Raw genomic sequence first — 25,809 nt, 5'->3', positions numbered from 1 at the left:
TTTTTTGAGGGTTTTTGCATCTATGTTCATCATTGATATTGGTCTGTAGTTTTCTTTTTTTGTAGTATCTTTGTCTGGTTTTGGGATCGGGATGATGGTGGCCTCATAGAATGAGTTTGGGAATGTTCCTTTTTCTGCGATTTTTGGAGGAGTTTTAGACGGATGGGTGTTAGCTCTTCTCTAAACGTTTCATAGAATTCGCCTGTGAAGCCATGTGGTCCTGGACTTTTGTTTCTTGGAAGGTTTTTCATCACAGTTACAATTTCATTACTTGTGATTGGTCTGTTCATATTTTCTATTTCTTCCTGGTTCAGTCTTGGAAGGTTATACCTTTCTAAGAACGTGTCCGTTTCTTCCAGGTTGTCCATTTTATTGGCATAGAGTTGCTTGTAGTAGTGTCTTAGGATGCTTTGTATTTCTGCGGTGTCTGTTGTAGCTTCTCCTTTTTCATTTCTAATTTTATTAATTTGAGTCCTCTCCCTCCTTTTCTTGATGAGTCTGGCTAACGGTTGATCAATTTTCTTTATCTTCTCAAAGAATCAGCTTTTGGTTTTATTGATCTTTGCTATTGTTTTCTTTGTTTCTATTTCATTTATTTCTGTTCTGAACTTTATGATTTCTTTCCTTCTGCTAATTTTGGGTTTTGTTTGTTCTTCTTTCTCTAGTTCCTTTAGGTGTAAGATTAGATTGTTTATTTGAGATTTTTCTTGTTTCTTGATGTAGGCTTGTATAGCTATAAACTTCCCTCTTAGAAATGCTTTTGCTGCATCCCATAAGATTTGGATGGTCGTGTTTTCATTGTCATTTTTCTCTACGTATTTTTTAATTTCCTCTTTGAGTTCTTCAGTGATCTCTTGGGTTTTAGTAACATATTGTTTAGCCTCCATATGTTTGTGTTTTTTATGTTGGTTTCCATGTAATTCATTTCTAATCTCAGAGCATTGTGGTCGGAAAAGATGCTTGATATGATTTCAGTTTTCTTATATTTACTAAGGCTTGATTTTTTACACAAGATATGATCTATCCTGGAGAATGTTCCATGTGCACTTGAGAAGAAAGTGTGATCTGCTGTTTTTGGTTGGAATATCCCATAAATATTAATTAAATCTATCTGGTCTATTCTGTCATTTAAAGCTTGTTTTTCTTTATTAATTTTTTGTTTGGATGATCTGTGTATTGGTGTAAGTGATGTGTTAAAGTCCCCCACTATTATTGTGTTACTGTCGATTTCCTCTTTTATAGCTGTTAGCAGTTGCCTTATGTATTGAGGTGCTCCTATGTTAGGTGCATATATATTTATAATTGTTATATCTTCTTCTTGGATTGATCCCTTGATCATTATGTAGTGTCCTTCCTTGTCTCTTGTAACATTCTTTATTTTAACATCTATTTTATCTGATATGAGTATTGCTACTCCAGCTTTGTTTTGATTTCCATTTGCATGGAATATCTTTTTCCATCCCCTCACTTTCAGTCTGTATGTGTCCCTAGGTCTGAAGTGGGTTTCTTGTAGACAGCATATATATGGGTCTTGTATTTGTATCCATTCAGCAAGCCTGTGTCTTTTGGTTGGAGCATTTAATGCATTCACGTTTAAGGTAATTATTGATATGTACGTTCCTATGACCATTTTCTTAATTGTTTTGGGTTTGTTTTTGTAGGTTCTTTTCTTCTCTTGTGTTTCCCACTTAGAGAAGTTCCTTTAGCATTTGTTGCAGAGCTGGTTTGGTGGTGCTGAATTCTCTTAGCTTTTGCTTGTCTGTAAAGCTTTTGATTTCTCCATCAAATCTGAATGAGATCCTTGCCGGGTGGAGTAATCTTGGTTGGAGGTTCTTCCCTTTCATCACTTTAAGTGTATCATGCCACTCCCTTCTGGCTTGTAGAGTTTCTGCTGAGAAATCAGCTGTTAACCTTATGGGAGTTCCCTTGTATGTCATTTTTCGTTTTTCCCTTGCTGCTTTCAGTAATTTTTCTTTGTGTTTAATTTTTGCCAGTTTTATTACTATGTGTTTTTGCGTGTTTCTCCTTGGGTTTATCCTGTATGGGACTCTCTGCGCTTCCTGGACTTGGGTGGCTATTTCCTTTCCCAGGTTAGGGAAGTTTTCAACTGTAGTCTCTTCAAATATTTTCTCAAGTCCTTTCTCTCTCTCCTCTCCTTCTGGGACCCTTATAATGCGAATGTTGTTGCATTTAATGTTGTCCCAGAGGTTTCTTAGGCTGTCTTCATTTCTTTTCCTTCTTTTTTCTTTATTCTTTTCTGCTGCAGTGAATTCCACCATTCTGTCTTGCAGGTCACTTATCCGTTCTTCTGCCTCAGTTATTCTACTATTGATTCCTTCTAGTGTATTTTTCATTTCGGTTATTGTATTGTTCATCTCTGTTTGTTTGCTCTTTAATTCTTCTGGGTCTTTGTTAAACATTTCTTGCATCTTCTCGATCTTTGCCTCCATTGTTTTCCCGAGGTCCTGGATCATCTTCACTATCATCATTCTGAATTTTTTTTCTTGAAGATCGCCTATCTCCACTTCATTTCGTTGTTTTTCTTTGGTTTTCTCTTGTTCCTTCATCTGGTACATAGCCCTCTGCCTTTTCATCTTGTCTGTCTTTCTGTGAATGTCGTTTTTGTTCCACTGGCTGCAGGATTGTAGTTCTTCTTGCTTCTGCTGTCTGCCCTCACTAGGTGTTCTTGTGTATATGAAGATAAATATATGACCTAAAACAGTGACAGTTGGCTTTCAGAATGTGCTTATTTCCAATATCATCACATTTTTCTTTTCTGTCATTTTTCGTGTTATCATAGGAAGACGTTGAGGTTTTTTTAGAATAAAGAAAATAATCATACATGAACTCCACTTGAGTAAGTTTCGTCACACATCTTTTATAAGAACGTAAGCATGTACAATGTGTAATGCATACAATTACATAGTTTAGATTGTTATTAAATTTGCCATTTTTGTATTTTCTGCTCAGAGACTGCTGGTCTTCAATATGTGCCATAGAATTTACAAAAACAAAGAAGAGAGTTTAATAAACTGAGTAAAATGAAGTTATTTATCTGGATAGATTACTTTGTAAAGTGCAGGAATAGAGGACCCTGCTAGATCAACCTAATATGTGATTTCCAATTTTTTCTAAATAAATTTTATTGACTTATACATTTTAGTAGAAAATAACTAATTACCAAATAATATCTATATTTACCCATAAATTATGATGGTACTTGTGTCATACAGTCAAATATATATCTACATAAATTTGTAAGCATGTCTATTTGTTAACAGTAATGACATTTTAAACCCAATATGGTTTCCTCTTTTGTTTTAAGATTATATTTTTCTGTAACATATAATATATTTATGTAACATTTATATAGGGTACGTTTTGGAGGTAAATAAGAACCGAGTGAGCTGCGTGTGTATGCGTATGTGTTGGGAACATAAATTTAAAAATGGGAGTTTTAATTGGAATAAGAAATGAAGTTTGATGAAAAAAGTTGGTGTCTGGTAATTGAGAAATGTTTAAGAACCAGACATAATTCCCTGAATAATGGAGAGTTATAGCTTATTCAGAACATTCTATAGACACAAAAGCCAAATTTCAGAAAGAACCAAGGAGAGTGAGAGAGGAATATTTTAGGATGGTTCACCATGATTAGTATTGATGCTAGGCTATTAACCGTTTTATACCTATCTACATGTAGCTGAGGCTACTTTCCTAAGTTTTTTCTCATTCATGTACCTTCAACCACACTGGTGGATATTTGCAATTCTTTGTTTTGGCTAAGTTGAGAAAACCTAAATAAATCCTATGGAAGGTGATGTGTATACATTTTTCTCTCACTTGCCCACACACATTCTCCCTGTTTACGAGAACACATTTTTCTTAGCATTATAATGATTTTGGCCTTGGCAGAATCTGTTCAAATTAATACAGTGTTCAGTAGCTCAATAACAGAACAGACTGTAGTTTTGCAATTTCTATTTTCAAATCATTTGAAGCAGAAAAATCTGACAGGGCATCATTATGGATCTTCAGTACAAGGTAAAGGTATTTGTTTCATTGCAAATAATTATTTGTAACTTCTTAATCAGTGGTTTTATCTTGCTTATTTTCTTGAAATTCAAAATAGCCCAAGGTTTTCAAAATGGTCATATATACATGTTATGACTGTTAATTGCTATTATGATCGTTTTGTTACCATTTAGTGTACACTTAATAAATGGCAGGAACATGTGGCAATTGCTTTGAAGACAGTGTGTGTAATGTTTACCACCAATCAGTCTTCCCACTTTACAGATTCAGTTAAATGATTTGCTGAAAGCACAAAGCTAGTAAGTGGCAGAGTAAAATGGAATCCAGGTATCTTGCATTCCTAAGCCTATAATTTAAAAATTACACCTTCTTGACTTTCTGTTAAATTTTATTTTTAATTTACAATGGTACTTAAATATTTTACATAATAATGTAGTATGTGAAGGTCAAACACTGATAGCTCCATCCATCAAGTATTTATTGATGATCTAATTTGTGTTAAGTACTAGGTGTTATTTGACTTACCCTCAGGGTCCTTGTGGACTGAGGAGACAGATACTCTTAGAACTGCTTTGAGACACAGTAGAACTAAGAAGTGTAATAGACATTCATACAAACCATTTGGAAGCATGAAGCACAGCTTCATAAATCTTGACTTAGCAGATTAGAGGAGGTATAGCTGAATGATGAACCCTGATGGGTAAATACGATTTTTCATAGGAGAATCTTCCCATAGAAAGGTCAGTCTCCTTTATGGAACCACATGAGAAAGACATAGAAGCATGACTCTTCAGTTGCACATGACATGTAGTGTGTATGGTGGTGGGGGAGGAGTAAGAGAGGCAACTGGAAAGGAAGGTTGAGGACAAATTGTGGATGATCCTAATATCATGCTAAGGGAGATATATTTTTTTGAGAAGCCCACTGGCAGGTTTTGAATATGGAGTTCTGTGTTTCAACCCAAGGATTTAAGGAGCTAACTCCAGAGGCATTTGGGCATTATAAGGATGGACAGAAAGTGTCATGCTGAATTGGAAGTGCCAGCGACACCTCTAGGCAGAGCTGTCTGACTGTATTTGGAAATTGGGGTTTATTCTCAAGGTGTCAGTTAAGACCAGTGACACAGACATACAACATAGGGGCTAGGATGGAAGGAGATAACAGAGCAATGCATAAGAGTATATGAGATTTCATAGAGAGAAAAAGTACAATAAAGTTTGAAGAGGTTCAATAATATAATATTTGAGATGATATATTTAAGCAGGCAAACTAAAAGCAACCTGAGTTGGTGCAGGTGGGAATAGGGGGAGGGATAGTTAGGTGTGATTATAGAACTTCCTCAGAAGAGTACTAGAACACAGATGTTTTTTTAAAAAGCTTTGAGGGACTTCCCTGGTGGCACAGTGGTTAAGAATCTGCCTGCCAATGCAGGGGACACGGGTTCGAGCCCTGGTCCGGGAAGATCCCACATGCCCCAGAGCAACTAAGCCCATGCACCACAACTACTGAACCTGCACTCTGTAGCTCATGAGCCACAACTACTGAGCCCTGCATCCCCCCAACTACTGAAGCCCGTGTGCCTAGAGCCCATGCTCTGCAACAAAGACAAGCCACTGCTATGAGAAGCCTGCGCACCGCTACGAAGAGTAGCCCCTGCTTGCCGCAACTAGAGAAAGCCCACGCACAGCAACAAAGACCCAACACAGCCCAAAATAAAATAAATAAGTAAATAAATTTATTTAGGAAAAAAAAACTGAGGAAGATGCTCATGTTCAACAGTGTCAAATGCTCTAATGGAATTGAAGAGGGTGCCGTTGGGGGAGAAGCACTGGGTGTGATGTTTTAGATGTCGACTTGGAAGCTTTGAGAAGGCTGTTTCCTTAGAGGGTGGGAAACAAAAACGATTGCGTAGGTTAAAGGTTGAAGACAGCAAATTGGAAGCAGGAAAGTGGAGTAATCTATTCAGAAGTTCAGTGATGAAAGCAAGGAGGAGATGGAATAATAGACTGGAGAGTGATAGTATTGGACAGTTGTGTTTTAGATTGGGAGAGATTTAAGCACTTTTTTTTTTAATTCTATTTTTGGCTGCATCGGGTCTTCGTTGCTGCACGAGGGCTTTCTCTAGTTGCAGCGAGTGGGGGCTACTCTTCGTGCAGTGCACGACCTTCTCATTGTAGTGGCTTGTTGAGGAGCAGTGGCTTGTTGAGGAGCACTGGCTCTAGGAGCATGGGCTTCAGTAGTTGCGGCATGTGGGCTCAGTAGTTGTGGCTCGTGGGCTCTAGAGCACAGGCTCAGTAGTTGTGGCACACGGGTTTAGTTGCTCTGTGTCATGTGGGATCTTCCCGGACCAGGGCTCGAACCCGTGTCCCCTGCATTGGCAGGTGGATTCTTAACCACTGTGCCACCAGGGAAGCCCTGAGCAAGGGTTTTGGTATACTCTGCAGTAGTATACTATGTGGTAGGAATCTATAGTACACTATGTATACTGTACTATGTGCTATATGTAATATGTGGTATAAATGTATAGTCCTTGCTATTGTGGAAAAACGGGCACATACAAAATTGACATGAACATTCATGATGCATCTTCAATAACAAGTTTTTGTTCCATTAATATTTAACTAATACAATTCCATTTTTAATAAGCAATTATTATTAGTATTTATTCCTGCTTAATCCTTTTCAATGCCTTTAAGTCTCAGTGTGTCTCCTCCCTTTATTAAGAAATAATCTTTCACATTCGAGTTTTGTCAGAGAGCAAGTTGGCATAGAGCATAGACCATGACATAGCTGGAACGTTTTAACATGATTTGATTTTATAAAACACGATGCAGTAAGGATCAAACAGTTCTTTATTTTAAAACATTCGCTGCTGGAAATCTGTTATTTATGCAAAAGCTTGCTGATCAGTAGGACTCTGTCCCCTGAGGCCAAGTTTTTAAGCACTTTCTACAGCTTATTGTAAATAATGCAGAGGGGCGATGGGACCCTTTAAACCCAATTCAAGAAACAAGCCTTCTGAAAAACATGGTCTCCCACAGTCAAGCATTGCAGCAACTTTCCTATTTAGAAAAATGCCAATGAATGTTCTGAGTTTTGATAGCTAGTTCTTACATGCGTAAAGCTGAGGGAAAAGAAAACATTCTTGACTCACAATCCACAAAATTAATGTGCATATGATCATATCAGTGTATGAATTGTGAATGTTTAACGATTAAATGTGATTCAAAAATAAAAGGTGACAGTAACCAGGGAGCAGTTCTTAGACCACATTCATTTCCCTGATGATCTCATCTAGTATCTTGATATCAAATACCATCTGTAGGTTGATTGCCTGCCAAATGTTTCCCCTGGCTCAGAACTTTCTGCTCAACTCCAAACTTAGGCGCACAATTCAAGTACTCACTCCTAGTCAATTCAAATTGAACATGTTCAAAACTGAACCGACTAACCCCCGATTCTGCTTCATCAGCAGCCCTTTCTGTCACAGTAAGTAGCAGCTCCACACTTTCAGTTGCTGTAGCTAACTACTTAGTCTCCCTTTTTCTCACACCTTATATTATTGGTCAGAAAATTATGCCAGGTCACCATGACCAATCTGTATCCAGAATCTGGCCCCAACCTCATATCCGATCTGGATTATTGAAATAGCCTTTTCAGCTGGTCTGCTAACTTTGGCCCTTCCCTTACCTACATCCATTTTGTCTGTCATATGGTCCTCTTAAAATGTAAGTCAGATCATATCACACTGCTGCTGAAAATCCTCCAATGGCTTGCCACCCACTCGGAGTAGCCCCTCTGTGTTCTGAGCCCATAGTCACCTCCCTCTCCCCCTTCATTCCTTCTGTGGCCTTGTCTTCCACAATTCTTGCCTTCTCTCATTCCACTGAAACCATCCTGACCTCCATGCCTTTGCCTCTAAGCACATGTCCCCCACATAGTCACATGACTACCTCTCTTTCGCATCTTTAAGTCTTTTTCTCAAATGATGCTCACTCAGTGATATTTTCCCTGACCTTCCTAAATTAAATCCACAGTGTCCCCTTTCTTCTTCTCGCATTATTTTTCTCCATAGCACTTACCAGCTTCAAATTTACTTATTTAATTTGTTTAGTATGCCTCCCCTAATAGGATTAGTTCCACAAAGATGTGGGGTTTTGTCTGTTTTGTGTATGGCTGTATCGTCGTTGCCTAGAACAGTGCCTGGCTCTTGGTAGTTGCTCAATAAATATTTGTTGAAGAATCACTAATATGTGGTAGAGCCAGAATTTCATATGCTTTCAGAGCCCTTCTCTACAAAATAAAGGTGTGATGTATTGAATGTATACAATATTTTTTTCTAATTGTTTCTGTATCTGGCAAGTCTGCAGTTATAACAACTTTATGACAAATCATAAAGTTTTCAGTATTATTAGTTCAATTGTCCCTAGAAAGGCTAGACAAAGATAGATTTACCGATTCATTGTGAATATCTTACATACTTATTAAAAAGTAGAATAATAATGGATGTAACATTACTATTTCCATGTTTAAGGATATATTACCTATAATGAACAGATAATAAAAGAGATTTAATTTTCTGAGTTCCTTATTTCTTCCCAAAACAAGGATATACATGTGTGTGTATAGTTTCTAGGTTATGATTGAAGCATTTCATTATAATTAAGCGTTTTTTATTCTAGTTATAAAAATACCCACGTCTACCTTTTTTGGGTAATCTTTTGAAAAAAATTCCTTTTCTGAGAGGCAGTAAAATACACTTTGGCTTGATCAGATAATTCCTGTAAAAGAAAAACACATTGAATTTTAAATCTGTTGATTTTACACATGAAGATTTTTTTAAATACCATATTTGTGACTTAGAATTCAAACTGTTGTCTCATGAACTTTGATATGAATTCGGTTATGCATTTGTATACATTGTTCATGCTGTATTTTGGGTGATATGTGCTGCCTCCTGAGAAGGTTCAGTTTCATTAAGAAGGTCTATATTAATATTGTCAGCACTTTTATATTTCATTAAACCCATGTTTCACTGGTCCTTAAATAGTGATAATTGGATAAAGAAAGTTAAGGAAGCGAGTCAGTCATAAGAAGTCGTGTGTGTGATGAATAGAAACATCTTTTCTATATGTTTTATTTCTAATGATGTAAAGATAATGTTACATCATTGCAATAACCCTTATATATATCGATACATTATACATTTTAAAGATTTTTTCTATGTCATTTCCTATTTTATGTAACATTTTCTGAACCATGCACTGGATTCCTTTATTATCTTAGCCTATATTTGCTTTGTAGACATTTGCAGTGCTAAAGAAAAATTGATACTTGTCCTGTGGAAAAATGTGTGCCTATGTATTTGTCATAAAACTATTAGATTCCACAAGAACCCAAGGCAAACTCAATTAGCCATCAGGTGTAATTGTGCTTTAGTGCAAATAGTTTTCTTTCCCTAGAGGACAGTCAGGGAGGCTGGTGGCATCAAATGCACAGGCAAGCCTAAAACCAAACAAGGAGCTTTATAGTTTTGTCTACCCCGCATACTCTTTTCTACCTAAGTAACTATTGAGTCATAAATCTTCTTTTGGAAAGCTGATTGTCAGTTTCTTTTCTTCACACTGAAAAATGGTCAATATATCGGCAATGAGTGTTATGTATTGCTCACTGGCAAGTGATATCTCTAAAGGTGGCCTATTATATGCTAAAAACAAAAGGCTTTGAATCCTGTAGGATGCCAAAACCTCCAGTCAATTTAGTCAATATTTCAGACAGTACAGTTGGAAAAAATCAGTCAAGGCAAATTGCCATTGTATACCTTAAATATCTTTGTGGATCCCATTTTGGTTAATTTTTCTAGCATTTCAAAATGTTTTGCTGTATACGCTGCTGACAAGGAGCAAATTTAATTATTTTGAATTTCGGCAGCCTTTCCTTCCTTAGCCTTAACTTTCTTGTTGATGTGCTAATGAGCTGTGAAAAGGCCAAATGGAAGAGAAATAAGAGCTCCAGGTAATCCATACTCTGATAAACTACTCCCATGATAATTGACAGTTTGTGGTTCTTCTGGGACAGTGGGAGAAATAAGCAATGTTGGCCAAGTATGTGGAGCAACTTGTGCTAATAACATTGTAAAAGAAGTTTACAAGGCAATCACGATTCTTTTAAACAAATATCATGTGTGTACCTTCAGGCCTAGGCACAATTTGATTATCCAAAATGCTTTGTAGGTCAAATTGAGCTGCCTCCCAGGATTTCTAAATCAGGAGATTCTAAACATACTTGTGACTATTTCCCTTCTGGCTTAAATGAATTTCCTTTTCCTGATTTATAGTTTCCCCAGAACAAAGACATATTTGACCTTCATTTTCTGCTCATTTGCAGGATTTTTAATTCATCTTCATGTTAAAGTTTTTAATTGCTGGCATATTTTAATACTCAAGGTTTAATTCATTGTTTTAATTTGTGTATGTGGCAATAATTCCGTTTCCTTCCTAGTGTAATATGAAATAAGGCCAATATATTAAAAAATACCTTTTTATAGACTAAGTAGTGATTTTGTAGAAAATTTCCAAGGGTTATACAAATCAAGAAAATGATAACTGACTCTACACAAGAGTATTTTTAAAATAAAAATTTGTTTTTAAATATAGTATTGATTATCTCAGTATGTGAGATGTGTTTCTTCCCTTCCTATTTTCAAAAGTAGACCAAACAATTTGAAATATGCCAATAGGCATGTTTTAGATGTTGATGTATGTTCCAAGTATGATTATATATCCCAGTGATATTGTTACGTATTTTATAGTATCCATCATTTTATGTGGTGATTTAAAAATTCAAGTATACCAGTAAATTTTAGGGCATTGTACTAATGAAGCCTATTGTAAATATTTAAAAATCTTTATATGAGCAAGTTATCTATTGAGAATACAGAAATTGTACACCAAAGCCAATCATATTATAAGCATGTAAAATTATTCACAGAAGGGTCTGGGGAGAGAGAGACTGGGTGAATCAAAGAATTCTATCATTGGTTCTTGGGATGTGTGAAAGACTTATAATCATTACATTCAAAGTATGGCACATTCTTACATTTTTGATTTTTAAATGCATTTTTTACCAATCTAGCTATATCTGGGAAATGCTTCTTCTCCTTAAGTTATGAAAAATATGTCTGGCAACATAGTTAAAATTGTAGGCTTCTGAGAGACAGATACTGAGTTCACCTCCCATCTCTGCTCTTTACTAACTGTGACCTTGGGCAAGTTTCTAACCCCTATGCATCTGGTCTCCTTCCTGTAAAACGTAGACAGTAGGCATTCCTTTTGTTGTAAGGTTAAATTAGGTATTTTAATGATGTGCTTGCAGCACACCTTACAAATAGTAAACACTCAATGAATTATACTTGTGTTGTGTTTATAAATTCTATAGGAGTTTAGAGGATGAAAAAAGCATTATAGATTAGAGCATAGTCTACAAAGTGGGGAGCACCTAACCACAAGATACACAAGATGATCCACTGGGGTTTCAGAAGAACATAGTATGATGTCTCTTCATATGCATACTTTATTTAAAATTAAGAAAGAAAGAAACTTTACTAATTTTTAATATACAGGTTTTCAGATGATTTTATATAACATATGGTCCTTGATGTCCTCGGTCAGACATATTTAATCAGATGAATTGGTATTGGACCTTATTTATTGGCATCTTTGGTGTTCTGGATGCATTGCAATGCATGTGAACAGTTAAATGTGTTTACAGGTTGTATTATCTTAAGTATTAAAATACTTATAATATTTTGCAATAAAATCAGAGTGTTCTAGAGAATACTTTTTACTGCACAGAAATGTTCTAGTTATCACATGGTAAAGTATTTGAAAAAATGTAGTATATATTTTCTTTTTCAAAAAAATAAGTGTTCCAGATATGCTGAACATTTCTGTTTTGGCAAATGGCTGTGCTTACTGTATCATTTCTCAGACATTTCCAGAAGCAGTAAAAAGACTTGATCTCTCCTTTCAAGGCAAATTTCTGTATTAACCGACAATGATTAAGAAAAGAACTGCATTTTATAGGAAATATGTGCTATGGAGAGTGCATTTCGAAAATGAATATTTGACAGTATTCTCATCATAAGTGTGTCAGTTATGAAATCTTTTACAACTACACACAGAAACTTGAAAGGAAATATTTTAAGTTCATTTAAAATATAAATGAAATGTTTTCATGAGGTTTTGAATCCGTATTATAAATATGAAAATGTTTTCATTTGATATTGCAAGAAATTCTGATTTAGATAATAGAAGATTAAATTTTTTAGCTAAAACTTTTGTAATACCTGGTAGATTGGGTGCAGAGTGAATAGGGCAGCTAAGTTGAATCAGTCCTCAAAATTGCTGTGGGACAACGTGATTAAAAAAGTGGAATATGAAAAAAAAAGGTCGTGAAGAACCTAGGGGCAAGATGGGAATAAAGACGCAGACCTACTAGAGAATGGACTTGAGGATACGGGGAAGGGGAAGGGGAAGCTGTGACAAAGTGAGAGAGTGGCATGGACATATATACACTACCAAAGGTAAAATAGATAGCTAGTGGGAAGCAGCCGCATAGCACAGGGAGATCAGCTTGGTGCTTTGTGACCACCTAGAGGGGTGGGATAGGGAGGGCGGGAGGGAGGGAGATACAAGAGGGAAGAGATATGGGGACATATGTATATGTATAACCGATTCACTTTGTTATAAAGCAGAAACTAATACACCATTGTAAAGCAGTTATACTCTAATAAAGTTGTAAATTTAAAAAAAATAGAAAAAAGTGGAATATGCAGTCACAAATGTTATTTTGATAAAGATGAACACTTTACAAAGTTGAAGAGCAATATTGTAAGGTTCAGGAAGAGTCATACAGGAGATGAGATTTGAGCTGGAACTTAAAGGCGAATATGATTTAAATATGTTTGGAAAAGTATTTTTGCTGTTGTTTTTGTTTTAATATGTTGGTAGCAGAGAAATAAACAAATAGGAAGGTGAAAGATGAAAATTGATTATTTGTAGGTTTCCAAAGCTGTGAGAGAGAGAATAGAGGAAAACATCTGAGACCACTACATGTTAGGGTATGAATTTGGGACTGTATTCTAAGAGTAAAATCACTGAAGTTTATTGCATGTAAGAGTAAAATACCCGTTATAAATGTGGCAACTATGCTCAAGTTGGATTGAAGCAAGCAAAAGATAGAGAAGAGGGAATCAATTTGGGGAGCATGTCATTAACCTCATTTTTGTGTTGTTTTAGCACAGAGTTTCTCAAAGTGTCACTCCTGACATTTGGGGCTTGATCATTTTTTTGTGGAGGGGGAGTGGGTGGTGGTAGTACTTACGCTGCTGTTGAGCTGTGCAGTGTAGAAAGTTTAACAGCATTCCTGGCGTCTACCCGCTGGATGTCCTAGATGTCAGTAGCACCCTCTACCCCCAGCAGTGACGATCAGAACTGCCTCCAGATATTGTCAAATGTCCCCAAGAGGGCAAAACAGCTCCTGGTTGAGAACCAGTGGTTTAGGGTGATGTCACTAGGAATGAAAAAGAAGAGGTGAATGTGAAATAAATTGTAAAGTATGTTGTTTGCTGGACAGCTTTCAACCAAATTGTTGAAAATAAAAGAGCAAGTCATTTCAATAATAATAAAAGGGTTTGTTTTTAAACTAATACACACATATGTCTTTATGACATGTATTTTCTACGTCAGACCCACTTGGGACTCTGTTTAGCATTCCTACTCATGTTTTCCATCGCCTCATTTTATAATATATACATATATACCCTTAAATTTTTTTTTGTTTGTTTTTGTTTTTACCTTAAATTCTTTTATAGTATCTTCCCTAAATCAGCAGTGATTTCTCCCAGCTTGTAGCCCACCCTGACTTTTGAGTCTTTTACTTTAAGATGTGAAAAGAAATATTAGTACGAGAGATAAAAAACTTGTCAAAAGGTTTCACAACTTTTATTTCTTTCAAATACAGTGAGCCTTTATACACTCTTCTCAGTTCTCTAAACCTTAAGATTAAGAGCTTTAATTGTTAATGAGACCCTGAAGTATATACCTTGGAGCATGCACACTCTTGTTAGGAGCCAATGATAAAACTGAAGAACTGCCTGTTGCCTTCAGCTGACTAATCTACCTGCACCAACAGGGTAGAGGCCTGCTCTTGGTCTTTTATTACTTGGCTTGAGGCAGAGGGCAGAATTTGTGGCTGTTAATGAAATCTATCCAGAGTCTTCCCAGGGCTTAATATCATTTGCATTTCCCTTATAAATGTCAAAAAGGCCTTAAACAAAGGATCTCTTTCCTTGAAGAGAACAGATAAGGATGTGTGTTTTAGAATCCAAGCAACCTGGTTTTAAATACCAGATCAGCCAGTTACCTTTGTGATCTTTGGCATTTTATTTAATTTTTCTGTTCCCGTTTCCTCATCCTACTATTTTCTGTCATCTTGAACTGTTGTGGTGAAAAATGATATAATGCACGTTAAGTGCTTAGCAAATTGACTGGCACAAAGTGCCCAATAAATAATGGCAGCTGTTGTTATTGCTATTAGAGATGTAGTCGTTGTTGTTGTGATGGTTGTTTTAATATTGCCATACAGCAGGCAATAATTTTTCCTAAATCCTCATTAGGGCTTAACTTTGAACTGAATTTCAGGCACAAGCAATATTAAAAATTACCTATTTAATGGTATCATTAGATTGAATGTCATGTACAGTGTTGCATGATGGATTAACTTCTCGTAAATCACTTCTGTAATCATTTTTCATACTTTGAATAATACCCTGGTTTACATGTTATATCTCAGAGGAAACAGCAGAAATGTGGCAAGAATGTTGCCAGATATAAATCCTGGTTCCTCTGAGCTGTTCTTCTGTTATTTAGTAAAAGAACCACTTGGTTATCCCTCCATGATCCTTTAGCTTTCAAATAATCTTTCACTGAAGGATAAAGATTATAGAATACACCCAAAAATTCACCATCCATGCATTGTCTTACACTGTGTAAAAAAGAAGTGTGACACATTTAAAGGAGGTAAGTGACAAAACTTTCAAAAGTTCTTGAAGCATTTATACATTCAATAACAGTAAAACTTTTTATCCAGGTTAAAACTCATATCACATTTTAAGGTTAAATTTGGGGAAGTTGCCAAAATAGATCAGTTTCAACAGAAATATAAAAGTACTCAGCGTTAGATTGTGCCCTCTGGAAACGTCCCAGCTATTTTTCTAAGAGCTTTGTGGTTTGCTGGATTGCTGGTTTCACTACCTATGCATTGCCATTTGATGACTTATCTCAGTTTGAATTGCCAAAGTCATGCTTCTAAAAATACACACAGCTCATTCAACTGTGTTTCCTCATAAAAATCATTTGCCATTTCAGCGAACATTGGTCCCCAAGTACAGGCGTTGCAAAGCATTTCTTGGAAATTAGAATGTGCTTAGCATTTTATATGCATCATTACATATAATCTTTTCAGCAGTCCTATGGAGATATATTATTATTTTCTTTGTTTTACAGATGGGGAAACTGAGACACAGAGAGGTTGAATAACTTATCCCAGGTCAGCTAGATAGTAAACTGGTTTTTAAAAAATATTTATGTATGGAGTCGTGTCAAGCCTATCACTCTCTGTTTTATTATGTCAATTTCTATTACTAGAGATGAGTTTCCAGACATTTGTCCTGGACATTGCAGGACTAACACATATACTTATTTGTCTTCCCCCATTACTTTACTCTTCTGCTGTCTACTCCTTCACCTTTATGCATTAGCAACATCTTCAAGGAACACAGGTGACAATATCTAGTAATTCTTCGTGCACAAGGGTAGTAATTAAGCCTTTGAAGTATGTGGGTAATGTTGAATAAATTTTAGTGTTCTTAATTTTGAAAACAACCAGAATTGTTTCATCCATCCATTGTTATGCCTCTCATCTGAATCATTATTTGCCCAATGTACTGCAAACATAAACTACTTTTATAAAGACAGAAATTAAAATAAGATCAAAGCATAGGAAAACAATTATTTCCAGTTGATCCTAGCATCTCCATTCATGAAATGATTGGTGTCTCTTTCTTATGCATAGATATTTTTCTATAAGAAGCAAAGATCAAGTTTCCTAGAAAATTTTCTTTGCCATAATATGTATGAACTAGCGACAAGCTAAAGTGAAATATGTAATACTATGACAATGAATACATATTTTGGGAAACTAAAACCAGAAGCATAAGCCTATGTGTCCTTGTTTGTTTCCAAATTCTCTTTCAAAGATGGACAAAAAAATAAATAAATAAAAGAATATGTGTTTTTCCAAGGGTTGTATTGCAAATGTGCAAATGTGGAAATTCAAGCAAATTTCTTCTTTCATGGGTTTACCTGAAATTCTAGAACCATTTCCAGTTTTGTTCCATGAGCTATAAATTTTTTTTCATCTTGATCTGGAACATATATACATATACATTTATACATAGACACACATATATATATATATACATATCTGAAACAAAAATTCACTAAATAATCTAGTCCTTAATATAAATTACACAGACTGGTATTTTTATTCTATTTAATTTTAAATAGAATATTCCTGGTCATGACCCACTAAAATGATTTCATGAATCACTGATGGATCATGACTTACAAATTTGAAAAACAGTGGTCTAGACAGAGAAAAAATTACTCAGAGTCTAGCTGACAATTTTGACCATAATCATGTATATATGTAGAGCTGATTTATGGATATAAATAATGATTAATTGAGTTACTTATGTAATTTTACATAGCTTATTCATGTTTCAATTTACCTTTAATATAGCTGTCTTTGCAAAGTTTTTGTTTTATGAACATCCTCAGACAAAACTTTTAGATTCAGAATTTATGAGTGCTAGACAGCATGTCCTAAAGTATAAAGATTTGCCTTCTAAAATTTTCTCTGAAAATTCAAGCCTCTGTAAATATCAGTAAGTCATGAGCTGTTTACTTTTTTAATCCAAATTGTACAGTAGTAAAATATAGTATTGTGTTACTTGAGTAATAGTGTTGTTTACAATTTATCATTTGCAAAAGATTATTTGAACTCAAGATTGTTAATATTTTTTAGAACTTTTAAATAGGAACTAGATTGAGGTTCAGGTTCAGAAAGGTTTGATTTAATTGATGCTTGCTCTTAGAAGTTTCCTGGGTCATTTTTTCTGTAGGAATTATCTGGCCCTTGAAGTCTGGACAGCGACTTAAGAAGGTAACCTTGGAGCAGGTTGTGTTTCAAAATGGTTCTTATGTGTAGAAGAATCGAATAATAATTAATAGCTATCGCCTACTGTATTGGGTTCTTGCACAACATCAGGTATTCTGCCAAACACTTTATATACTCTCCTTTAATTCTTACGGCAATCTTAGGAAAGTATTATTGTTCTCATTTTACATAGGAGGAAGCTAAGGCTAATGATGGGGCTAAGTAACTTTACCAGGGTGACAAGATTCAAACACTGATTGTTTGCCTCCAAAGCCCCTGGGTTTTATAACCACTTTTTATTGTACATAATAAATGTCCCATCTCTTCTCACCCATAACCCAGGGAAGGCAAAATATCCAGGAGTGGACCGTACTTTTTTTCCACCTACATACAGGGCTGGCTAGCAATTTGTACAGCCCAGTGAAAAATGAAATACGGAGCTCCTTGTTCAAAACTGCAGGAAGGAAAGTGCTGTTAAAATTACTAAAATATAAAGCTGTTTACTTTATTCTATGGTCTTTCTCTCAATTTGCCATCGTGTTTATTTGCTATTTGACATCATACTGAATAAAGAAAATTAAAATTTTAAAGTATTAGCATGAGTTTTACTGCCCATTGTTATATTGTGCAACTGCAGTTGTAAATGCAAATATAAGATCGTTTAACTCAAGCAGAATCACCAGCATCGCACAATTTGTATTTCAGAGCTTGTGCATGCATATGTATTTCATTCTTAACATGGAAACATTGTACAACTAAGCTGTTTTTATTTCACTTCTTGATAGGTGTAAGTTCTACCCATGTCCTGTGCCTTCAGCTTACTGATGAGTTAAATAAGGAAGGAGTGAAAGGAAAGGAACCATCTTGCCCTATCTTTCCCTTTCTTTCTCTGTCATCAGTTTCAGTATAAATGATTGGCTAATACAGGAAAGAAATAAGAGTAAGAAAGGATATGATAGGGTTCTTTGATTGTTCATGTTTTCTTAGGATTGCCTTCTTCCTGCATTGGAAGCAAGTTTCCATTGAAACTGAAAGCATGACTTCCTGGGGCTGTCAGTGCCCCTCTCATTCAGTCATAGTTACCTTCCGCTCACTTTGAGTCTGCTCAACTCCCACATGTCATGGGTCCACAAGAAATCTAGGCTCATGGGACATCAGAAACACTATATGCAAATGGGACAAACACACCTATTGTACTTATCTCCTCTGCTCACATGCATACTTCATCACCCCATTGGACTTCACTTACAAAATCCAAGTTCAAAGATAAAATTATTAAGAATTTTAAGATGGCAATGTCAAAAAGCAGATAAAACAAGCAAGGGGTCGTTCTGAGTCTTGGGCACTGTAAAACTGCTCAGGTTGCCCAACCATGAAGCTGGTTCTGTCTACACACATCCCCCAGGCTACGTTTTTGTGACTTTTTTCCTCTTAATGATGACTTTTATACTTATTATTTATAGTATTTAGGGTTAGAGAGAAGGGATACACCATGAAACTTGTTCTAACCCCTCAGCCCTTCAGAACTTGCCTTGACCTTGGGAAGGGCCAGTGCGACTAGCCCTCTTGGGGCATTTATGCTCTGTTTGAGATACTGGAGTTGGGTGATTTTGACTTAACAGGATGACATTATTTCTGCCAGTTCTCTAGAAATAGATTAAGAGTGCATCATTTGATGAAAATATTACACCAAAGACTGCCACTATGCTTTTTCATCCTAAAGGACTTAATAGAGAAATTTATCATATTAAAGTTTCAAAGTTGGAGCATTTATCAGAAGAGCACAGTTAAGTTGGTGCTAGCAGCTCAGTGGGATAAGGCCCAGAATTGCTGGGGACTGGAAATTCAAGGCAGGCATGGCAGGGAAGAACCATCAAAAGGATGAATTTTTCTCTAGGCAAGGTCATGAACCCTGCCCCCCCCACACCCCCCCACACCCCCCCACACCCCCCGCCCCATTGTTTTACAATGCCGTTTGTTTCCTTTGCATCCTGTTTGTTAGGGCCCAGTGTTTGCTTGCTCTCTTTATAGGGTGTTCAGAAGATTTCTCTCCAAATATTTCTCCAATATTTTTGCTCTGACTACTTCAACTATTTGCCTGTGTCCCTAACCTCAGCAGGAAACCCTCTTGAGTGTGGGCCTTCTCAGGATTTCTAAAGCCCAGCAACCTGCCATGAGTGCAGTTGGCCTAAAGAAAAATTTATGCATATTTTCTTTATTTGTTCAAATTTTTGCTGTTGATAATTGCCTTCAGGTTAAAGCAGCAGGCACATAGCTTACCCCAAGAGCTCTCTCCCATCACTTGGTAGTACTGGTACCATAGCTCCTGAATCTCTGCAAATACACAGACAGGTTTAGAGGTCAATATTCCATCCTAGAAGCTACCGTCAGCTCTACAGGTGATTCTCTTGAGGTCTCCATTACTTGGCTTGAGGTGGTGGAAGGTATGGATGTGCATCGCACTCCAGGGGAATCCTTTCTCACCAGATTTCTCCAGTCTCCTTGTTTCCTCTTACACACCTTTGAGCTAGGCAGTGGATTAAGGGTGGTGGGACAGTTTTGTGGTCCCTTCTTAGCAATTCCTTCATAGGTGGCCTGGGTCTTCTCTTTAGAATTATGAACACTTTGTTACCATTGATCTCAGCTTTAGGATCCAAGGAGAAATTACAAGACAACTGTTGGGAATCTCAGTTAACATCCTGCTAAATAAATCTGGTAGCAAATACTTCATATTTTGCTTTGCCTAAGATAATGTCTTGTTATTTAAACCATGGCCTTTTGGAAATAAAGGCTTAAACTCACAGAAGTCGTTATACTGTTAGAAATTTAAGATGTGTGAATGAGGTTATTTCTTTTTAAATTTTACCTTTCCCCCACTTATTTTCATACTGATAACTTGTCTGTGAATTTTTAGAAATATTTTATTAGGGGATCTTGGGAAGAGATGTTTCCTTTAATGTTATTGCAAAAGTTATGTAAATATAATACCAATAATGTATATGTAAAGGATTGAAAATACGAACTAAAAAAATTTACCTATGGATGAAAATCCATGGCATTTAAAATACAACATGAAGAGATGATGTACTAATTCACTCTTTATAGTAATCTAGAAGAGCTTTAATAAAATATTAATTTGAAGTGGATTCCAACTGCCATTTGAGAATTTGTGTGTATATTTGTGAGGATGTTAAAATGCAGGCTCGTTATTGTATGTTTCTGCTGTTCATGTCTCTGATAATGCAAGTGGACATTTCTAGCATTTTAAATATTTCATTTGATTTATCATTTAATGTACTGGAACAGTCTGCCAAGATACTAATTGTATAACACCCAATTTGTTTTATTGTTCAGCGTTTGGAAGCTCCTGAAGACAAGTCATTTGGCAGTTCATTGATGGAGACTGAAGTAAACCTGGACAGTTACCAGACAGCTTTAGAAGAAGTACTCTCATGGCTTCTTTCAGCTGAGGACACATTGCAAGCACAAGGAGAGATTTCTAATGATGTAGAAGAAGTGAAAGAACAATTTCATACTCATGAGGTAAAGCAAAACGTCGATTAATGGGGATTTCCCTGGTGGTCCAGTGGCTAAGACTCCCGGGTTCGATCCCTAGTCAGGGAACTAGATCCCACATGCTGCAACTGAGAGATCGCATGCCGCAACTAAGAGATCACATGCCGCAACTAAAGATCCTGCATGCCACAACTGAAAATGATCCTGCGAGCCACAGCTAAGACTTGGTGCAGCCAAATAAATAAATAAATATTTTTTTAAAAAAAACATTGATTAATGAAACAAGGCATATGACTTATGATAAGTCTCTCTGTTTTCCTCAATTACTCTATAAGATCCTTGTGTTTTGATAATTTAGTGTTTATTTTGAGAAGGAAACAAGATAAATGTTCATGTGTTTGGCATTCCAGTAGCCAGCTTTGGAAGTTGTCCTTTGGAGAATAACACTTGAAGATGCTGAGATTAGATTCTACCAAAGATTCATATAGGAATATGAAAGGCCAACTCCCTTCTCTTGGGTCAAGGTCAATGCTGAGATAGAACTTACACTCCAGAGTACCTGTGGGGTATCAGGCTGAACTACCCTCAGTGGGAGACTTTTCCTGAGATGACACACTTACTTGGCTTCCTCCCCTCCCCAGTTCTGTTTCCTGCTTCTTTGGCTCCCTTGTAGATCTCTCCTGAGATCTCCTCCTTAATAAATCACTAGCACGTAAGTCCTGATCTCAGGGTCTGCTTCTGCAGAAGTTGACCTAAGCTAGTAATTTTCCTTAATTCTTATTAAAAACAGTATTAAGTTTTCTTAAAAATTAAAATACTTTTACTGGGAATAAAGTTTAAATAGGCTACAAATTTAAAATAGCAAAAAAAAAGAAAAAAAAGATTCAAAACCATAATGATTTCCCTACAGTGTCAACTCTTATCAACTTCTTTCTTTCTCAGGGGTACATGATGGATTTGACATCCCATCAGGGACGGGTTGGCAATGTTCTCCAATTGGGAAGTCAGCTGATTGGGACAGGGAAGTTATCAGAAGACGAAGAAACTGAAGTTCAAGAACAAATGAATCTCCTAAATTCAAGATGGGAATGCCTCAGGGTAGCTAGCATGGAAAAACAAAGCAAGTAAGTCTGTTTTTAATTTCTAATAGTAGCAAGTTTTAGAATCTTACTATTATTTTGATGCAGTTTCTTGTTTAAGTTAGGATTCTCAGTTCTTTCCTAAAGTATGCAGCTCTTCCTCAGGGGGCATTTTGTTTAGATTTTCTTGTCTGTTATGTTTTGGTTTTCACTTTTGTAATTGAAGTGGAGATATTGGAGAGAAGAACCACTATCTACAGAACTATACTTTAAAGGTTCCTAAAGTTGTTTTCATAGTTAATATTTTCCAAGTTTTCTCCAGAAATTAAAATGTGAATATAGAAGACGTGAAGTTTACACAGGAAATCATGCACATAAAATCACATATTAGGTACAGTTGACAGGAAACTTCTCTTCTGAAGGAAAAGCTCTTAAAATATTTTTCATATGTTTATAGAAATCCTCTTGAAAAAAGTTTCTCCTGTGTTTGGAAATCCTTCTTCAAGTACTTGCATGATTGTGAATTATCTTAAAAATATATATTGACTTAATCAAAAAAGAATTTTTGAGACATTTCTGAAAATGACATATTTCTTATAAAGGTAACAAGTAGATCTCATCATTTTGAATGAGGTGCTTTGATTTACATTGTTAGGTGTGTGTATTCATGTAGAGCCTATTGAGACAAGATAGATTTATTTTTAAATGAAAAGAAATGAAGTGCCAGCTGTGGTTTTGAATACATTAAGCTAAAGAAATTGTCCAAGAGCCTTAAGTTTACTAAGCTATTATTTATGAAGATTAAAACCTTTAAAATAGTACCAAAGAAACTCATTAGATATGCTGGGAGGATTGTTATTACAGTACTAAATTATAGTGTGACAATAGGGAGGGGAAAAACACATTTTTTTTTTACATCTTTATTGGAGTATAATTGTGTTACAATGGTGTGTTAGTTTCTGCTTTATAACAAAGTAACTCAGTTATACATATACATATGTTCCCATATCTCTTCCCTCTTGCATCTCCCTCCCTCCCACCCTCCCTATCCCACCCCTCTAGGTGGTCACAAAGCACCAAGCTGATCTCCCTGTGCTATGCGGCTGCTTCCCACTAGCTATCTATTTTACGTTTGGTAGTGTATATATGTCCATGCCACTCTCTCACTTTGTCACAGCTTACCCTTCCCCCTCCCCATATCCTCAAGTCCATTCTCTAGTAGGTCTGTGTCTTTATTCCCAACTTACGCCTAGGTTCTTCATGACATTTTTTTTTTCTTAGATTCCATATATATGTGTTAGCATACGGTATTTGTCTTTCTCTTTCTGACTTACTTCACTCTGTATGACAGATTCCAAGTCCATCCACCTCACTAAAAATAACTCAATTTCGTTTCTTTTTATGGCTCAGTAATATTCCATTGTATATATGTGCCATATCTTCTTTATCCATTCATCCGATGATGGGCACTTAGGTTGCTTCCATGTCCTGGCTATTGTAAATAGAGCTGCAATGAACATTTTGGTACATGACACTTTTTGAATTATGGTTTTCTCAGGGTATATGCCCAGTAGTGGGATTGCTGGGTCATATGGTAGTTCTATTTGTAGTTTTTTAAGGAACCTCCATACTGTTCTCCATAGTGGCTGTACTAATTCACATTCCCACCAGCAGTGCAAGAGGGTTCCCTTTTCTTCACACCCTCTCCAGCATTTATTGCTTCTAGATTTTTTGAGGATGGCCATTCTGACTGGTGTGAGATGATGTCTCATTGTAGTTTTGATTTGCATTTCTCTAATGATTAATGATGATGAGCATTCTTTCATGTGTTTGTTGGCAGTCTGTATACCTTCTTTGGAGAAATGTCTATTTAGGTCTTATGCCCATTTTTGGATTAGGTTGTTTGTTTTTTTGTTATTGAGCTGCATGAGCTGCTTGTAAATTTTGGAGATTAATCTGTTGTCAACTACTTCATTTGCAAATATTTTCTCTCATTCTGAGGGTTGTCTTTTGGTCTTGTTTAAGGTTTCTTTTGCTGTGCAAAAGCTTTGAAGTTTCATTAGGTGCCATTTGTTTATTTTTGTTTTTATTTCCATTTCTCTAGGAGGTGGGTCAAAAAGGATCTTGCTGTGATTTATGTCATAGAGTGTTCTGCCTATGTTTTCCTCGAAGAGTTTGATAGTTTCTGGCCTTACATTTAGGTCTTAAATCCATTTTGAGCTTATTTTTGTGTATGGTGCTAGGGAGTGTTCTAATCTCATTCTTTTACATGTGCCTGTCCAGTTTTCCCAGGACCACTTATTGAAGAGGCTGTCCTTTCTCCACTGTACATTGCTGCCTCCTTTATCAAAGATAAGGTGACCATGTGTGCGTGGGTTTATCTCTGGGCTTTCTATCCTGTTCCATTGATCTATCTTTCTGTTTTTGTGCCAGTACCATAGTGTCTTGATTACTGTAGCTTTGTAGTATAGTCTGAAGTCAGGGAGCCTGATTCCTCCAGCTCCGTTTTTCGTTCTCAAGATTGCTTTGGCTATTCGGGGTCTTTTGTGCTTCCATACAAGTTGTGAACTTTTTTGTTCTAGTTCTGTGAAAAATGCCATTGGTAATTTGATAGGGATTGCATTGAATCTGTAGATTGCTTTGGGTAGTAGAGTCATTTTCACAATGTCGATTCTTCCAATCCAAGAATATGGTATATCTCTCCATCTGTTTGTATCTACTTTAATTTCTTTCATCAGTGTCTTATAATTTTCTGCATACAGGTCTTTTGTATCCTTAGGTAGGTTTATTCCTAGATACTTTATTCTTTTTTGTTGCAGTGGTAAATGGAAGTGTTTTCTTAATTTCATTTTCAGGTTTTTCATCATTAGTGTATAGGAATGCCAGAGATTTCTGTGCATTAATTTTGTATCCTGCTACTTTACCAAATTCATTCATTAGCTCTAGTAGTTTTCTGGTAGCATCTTTAGGATTCTCTGTGTATAGTATCATGCCATGTGCAAACAGTGACAGCTTTACTTCTTCTTTTCCAATTTGGATTCCTTTTATTTCCTTTTCTTCTGTGATTGCTGTGGCTAAAACTTGCAAAACTGTGTTGAATAAGAGTGGTGAGAGTGGGCAACCTTGTCTTGTTCCTGATCTTAGTGGAAATGCTTTCAGTTTTTCACCATTGAGGATGATGTTTGCTGTGGGCTTGTCATATATGGCCTTTATTATGTTGAGGAAAGTTCCCTCTATGCCTACTTTCTGCAGGGTTTTTATCATAAATGGGTGTTGAATTTTGTCAAAAGCTTTCTCTGCATCTATTGAGATGATCGTCTGGTTTTTCTCCTTCCATTTGTTATTATGGCGTATCACGTTGATTGATTTGCGTATATTGAAGAATCCTTGCATTTCTGGGCTAAACCCCACTTGATCATAGTGTATGGTCCTTTTATTGTGCTGTTGGATTCTGTTTGCTAGGATTTTGTTCAGGATTTTTGCATCTATGTTCATCAGTGATATTGGCCTGTAGTTTTCTTTCTTTGTGACATCATTGTCTGGTTTTGGTATCAGGGTGATGGTGGCCTCATAGAATGAGTTTGGGAGTGTTCCTCCCTCTGCTGTATTTTGGGAGAGTTTGAGAAGGATAGGTGTTAGCTCTTCTCTAAATGTTTGATAGAATTCTCCTGTGAAGCCATCTGGTCCTGGGCTTTTGTTTGTTGGAAGATTTTTAATCACAGTTTCAATTTCATTGCTTTTGATTGGTCTGTTCATATTTTCTATTTCTTCTTGATTCAGTCTTGGCAGGTTGTGCACTTCTAAGAATTTGTCCATTTCTTCCAGGTTGTCCATCTTATTGGCATAGAGTTGCTTGTAGTAATCTCTCATGATCTTTTGTATTTCTGCAGTGTCATTTGTT

The 25,809-nt window shown here is 36.2% G+C and overlaps 1 protein-coding gene across 1 annotated transcript in view; it reads left to right on the top strand.

The window, feature by feature from the left end:
• The window catches only part of DMD (dystrophin), a 2,107,962-nt gene that overhangs the window by 540,127 nt on the left and 1,542,026 nt on the right, over nucleotides 1-25,809 (top strand). Inside the window, exons 10-11 of the mRNA XM_029240038.1 lie at nucleotides 20,668-20,856; nucleotides 21,772-21,953. Coding sequence (XP_029095871.1) covers nucleotides 20,668-20,856; nucleotides 21,772-21,953 — 371 coding nt within the window. The remainder of the gene's footprint in view (nucleotides 1-20,667; nucleotides 20,857-21,771; nucleotides 21,954-25,809) is intronic.

The sequence above is a fragment of the Monodon monoceros genome, unplaced genomic scaffold (genome assembly GCF_005190385.1).
Source record: "Monodon monoceros isolate NGI ecotype Baffin Bay Population unplaced genomic scaffold, NGI_Narwhal_1 Super_Scaffold_22, whole genome shotgun sequence".
In the NCBI taxonomy this organism is placed as follows: domain Eukaryota; kingdom Metazoa; phylum Chordata; class Mammalia; order Artiodactyla; family Monodontidae; genus Monodon; species Monodon monoceros.
This window is presented reverse-complemented; position numbering and strand designations above follow the sequence as displayed.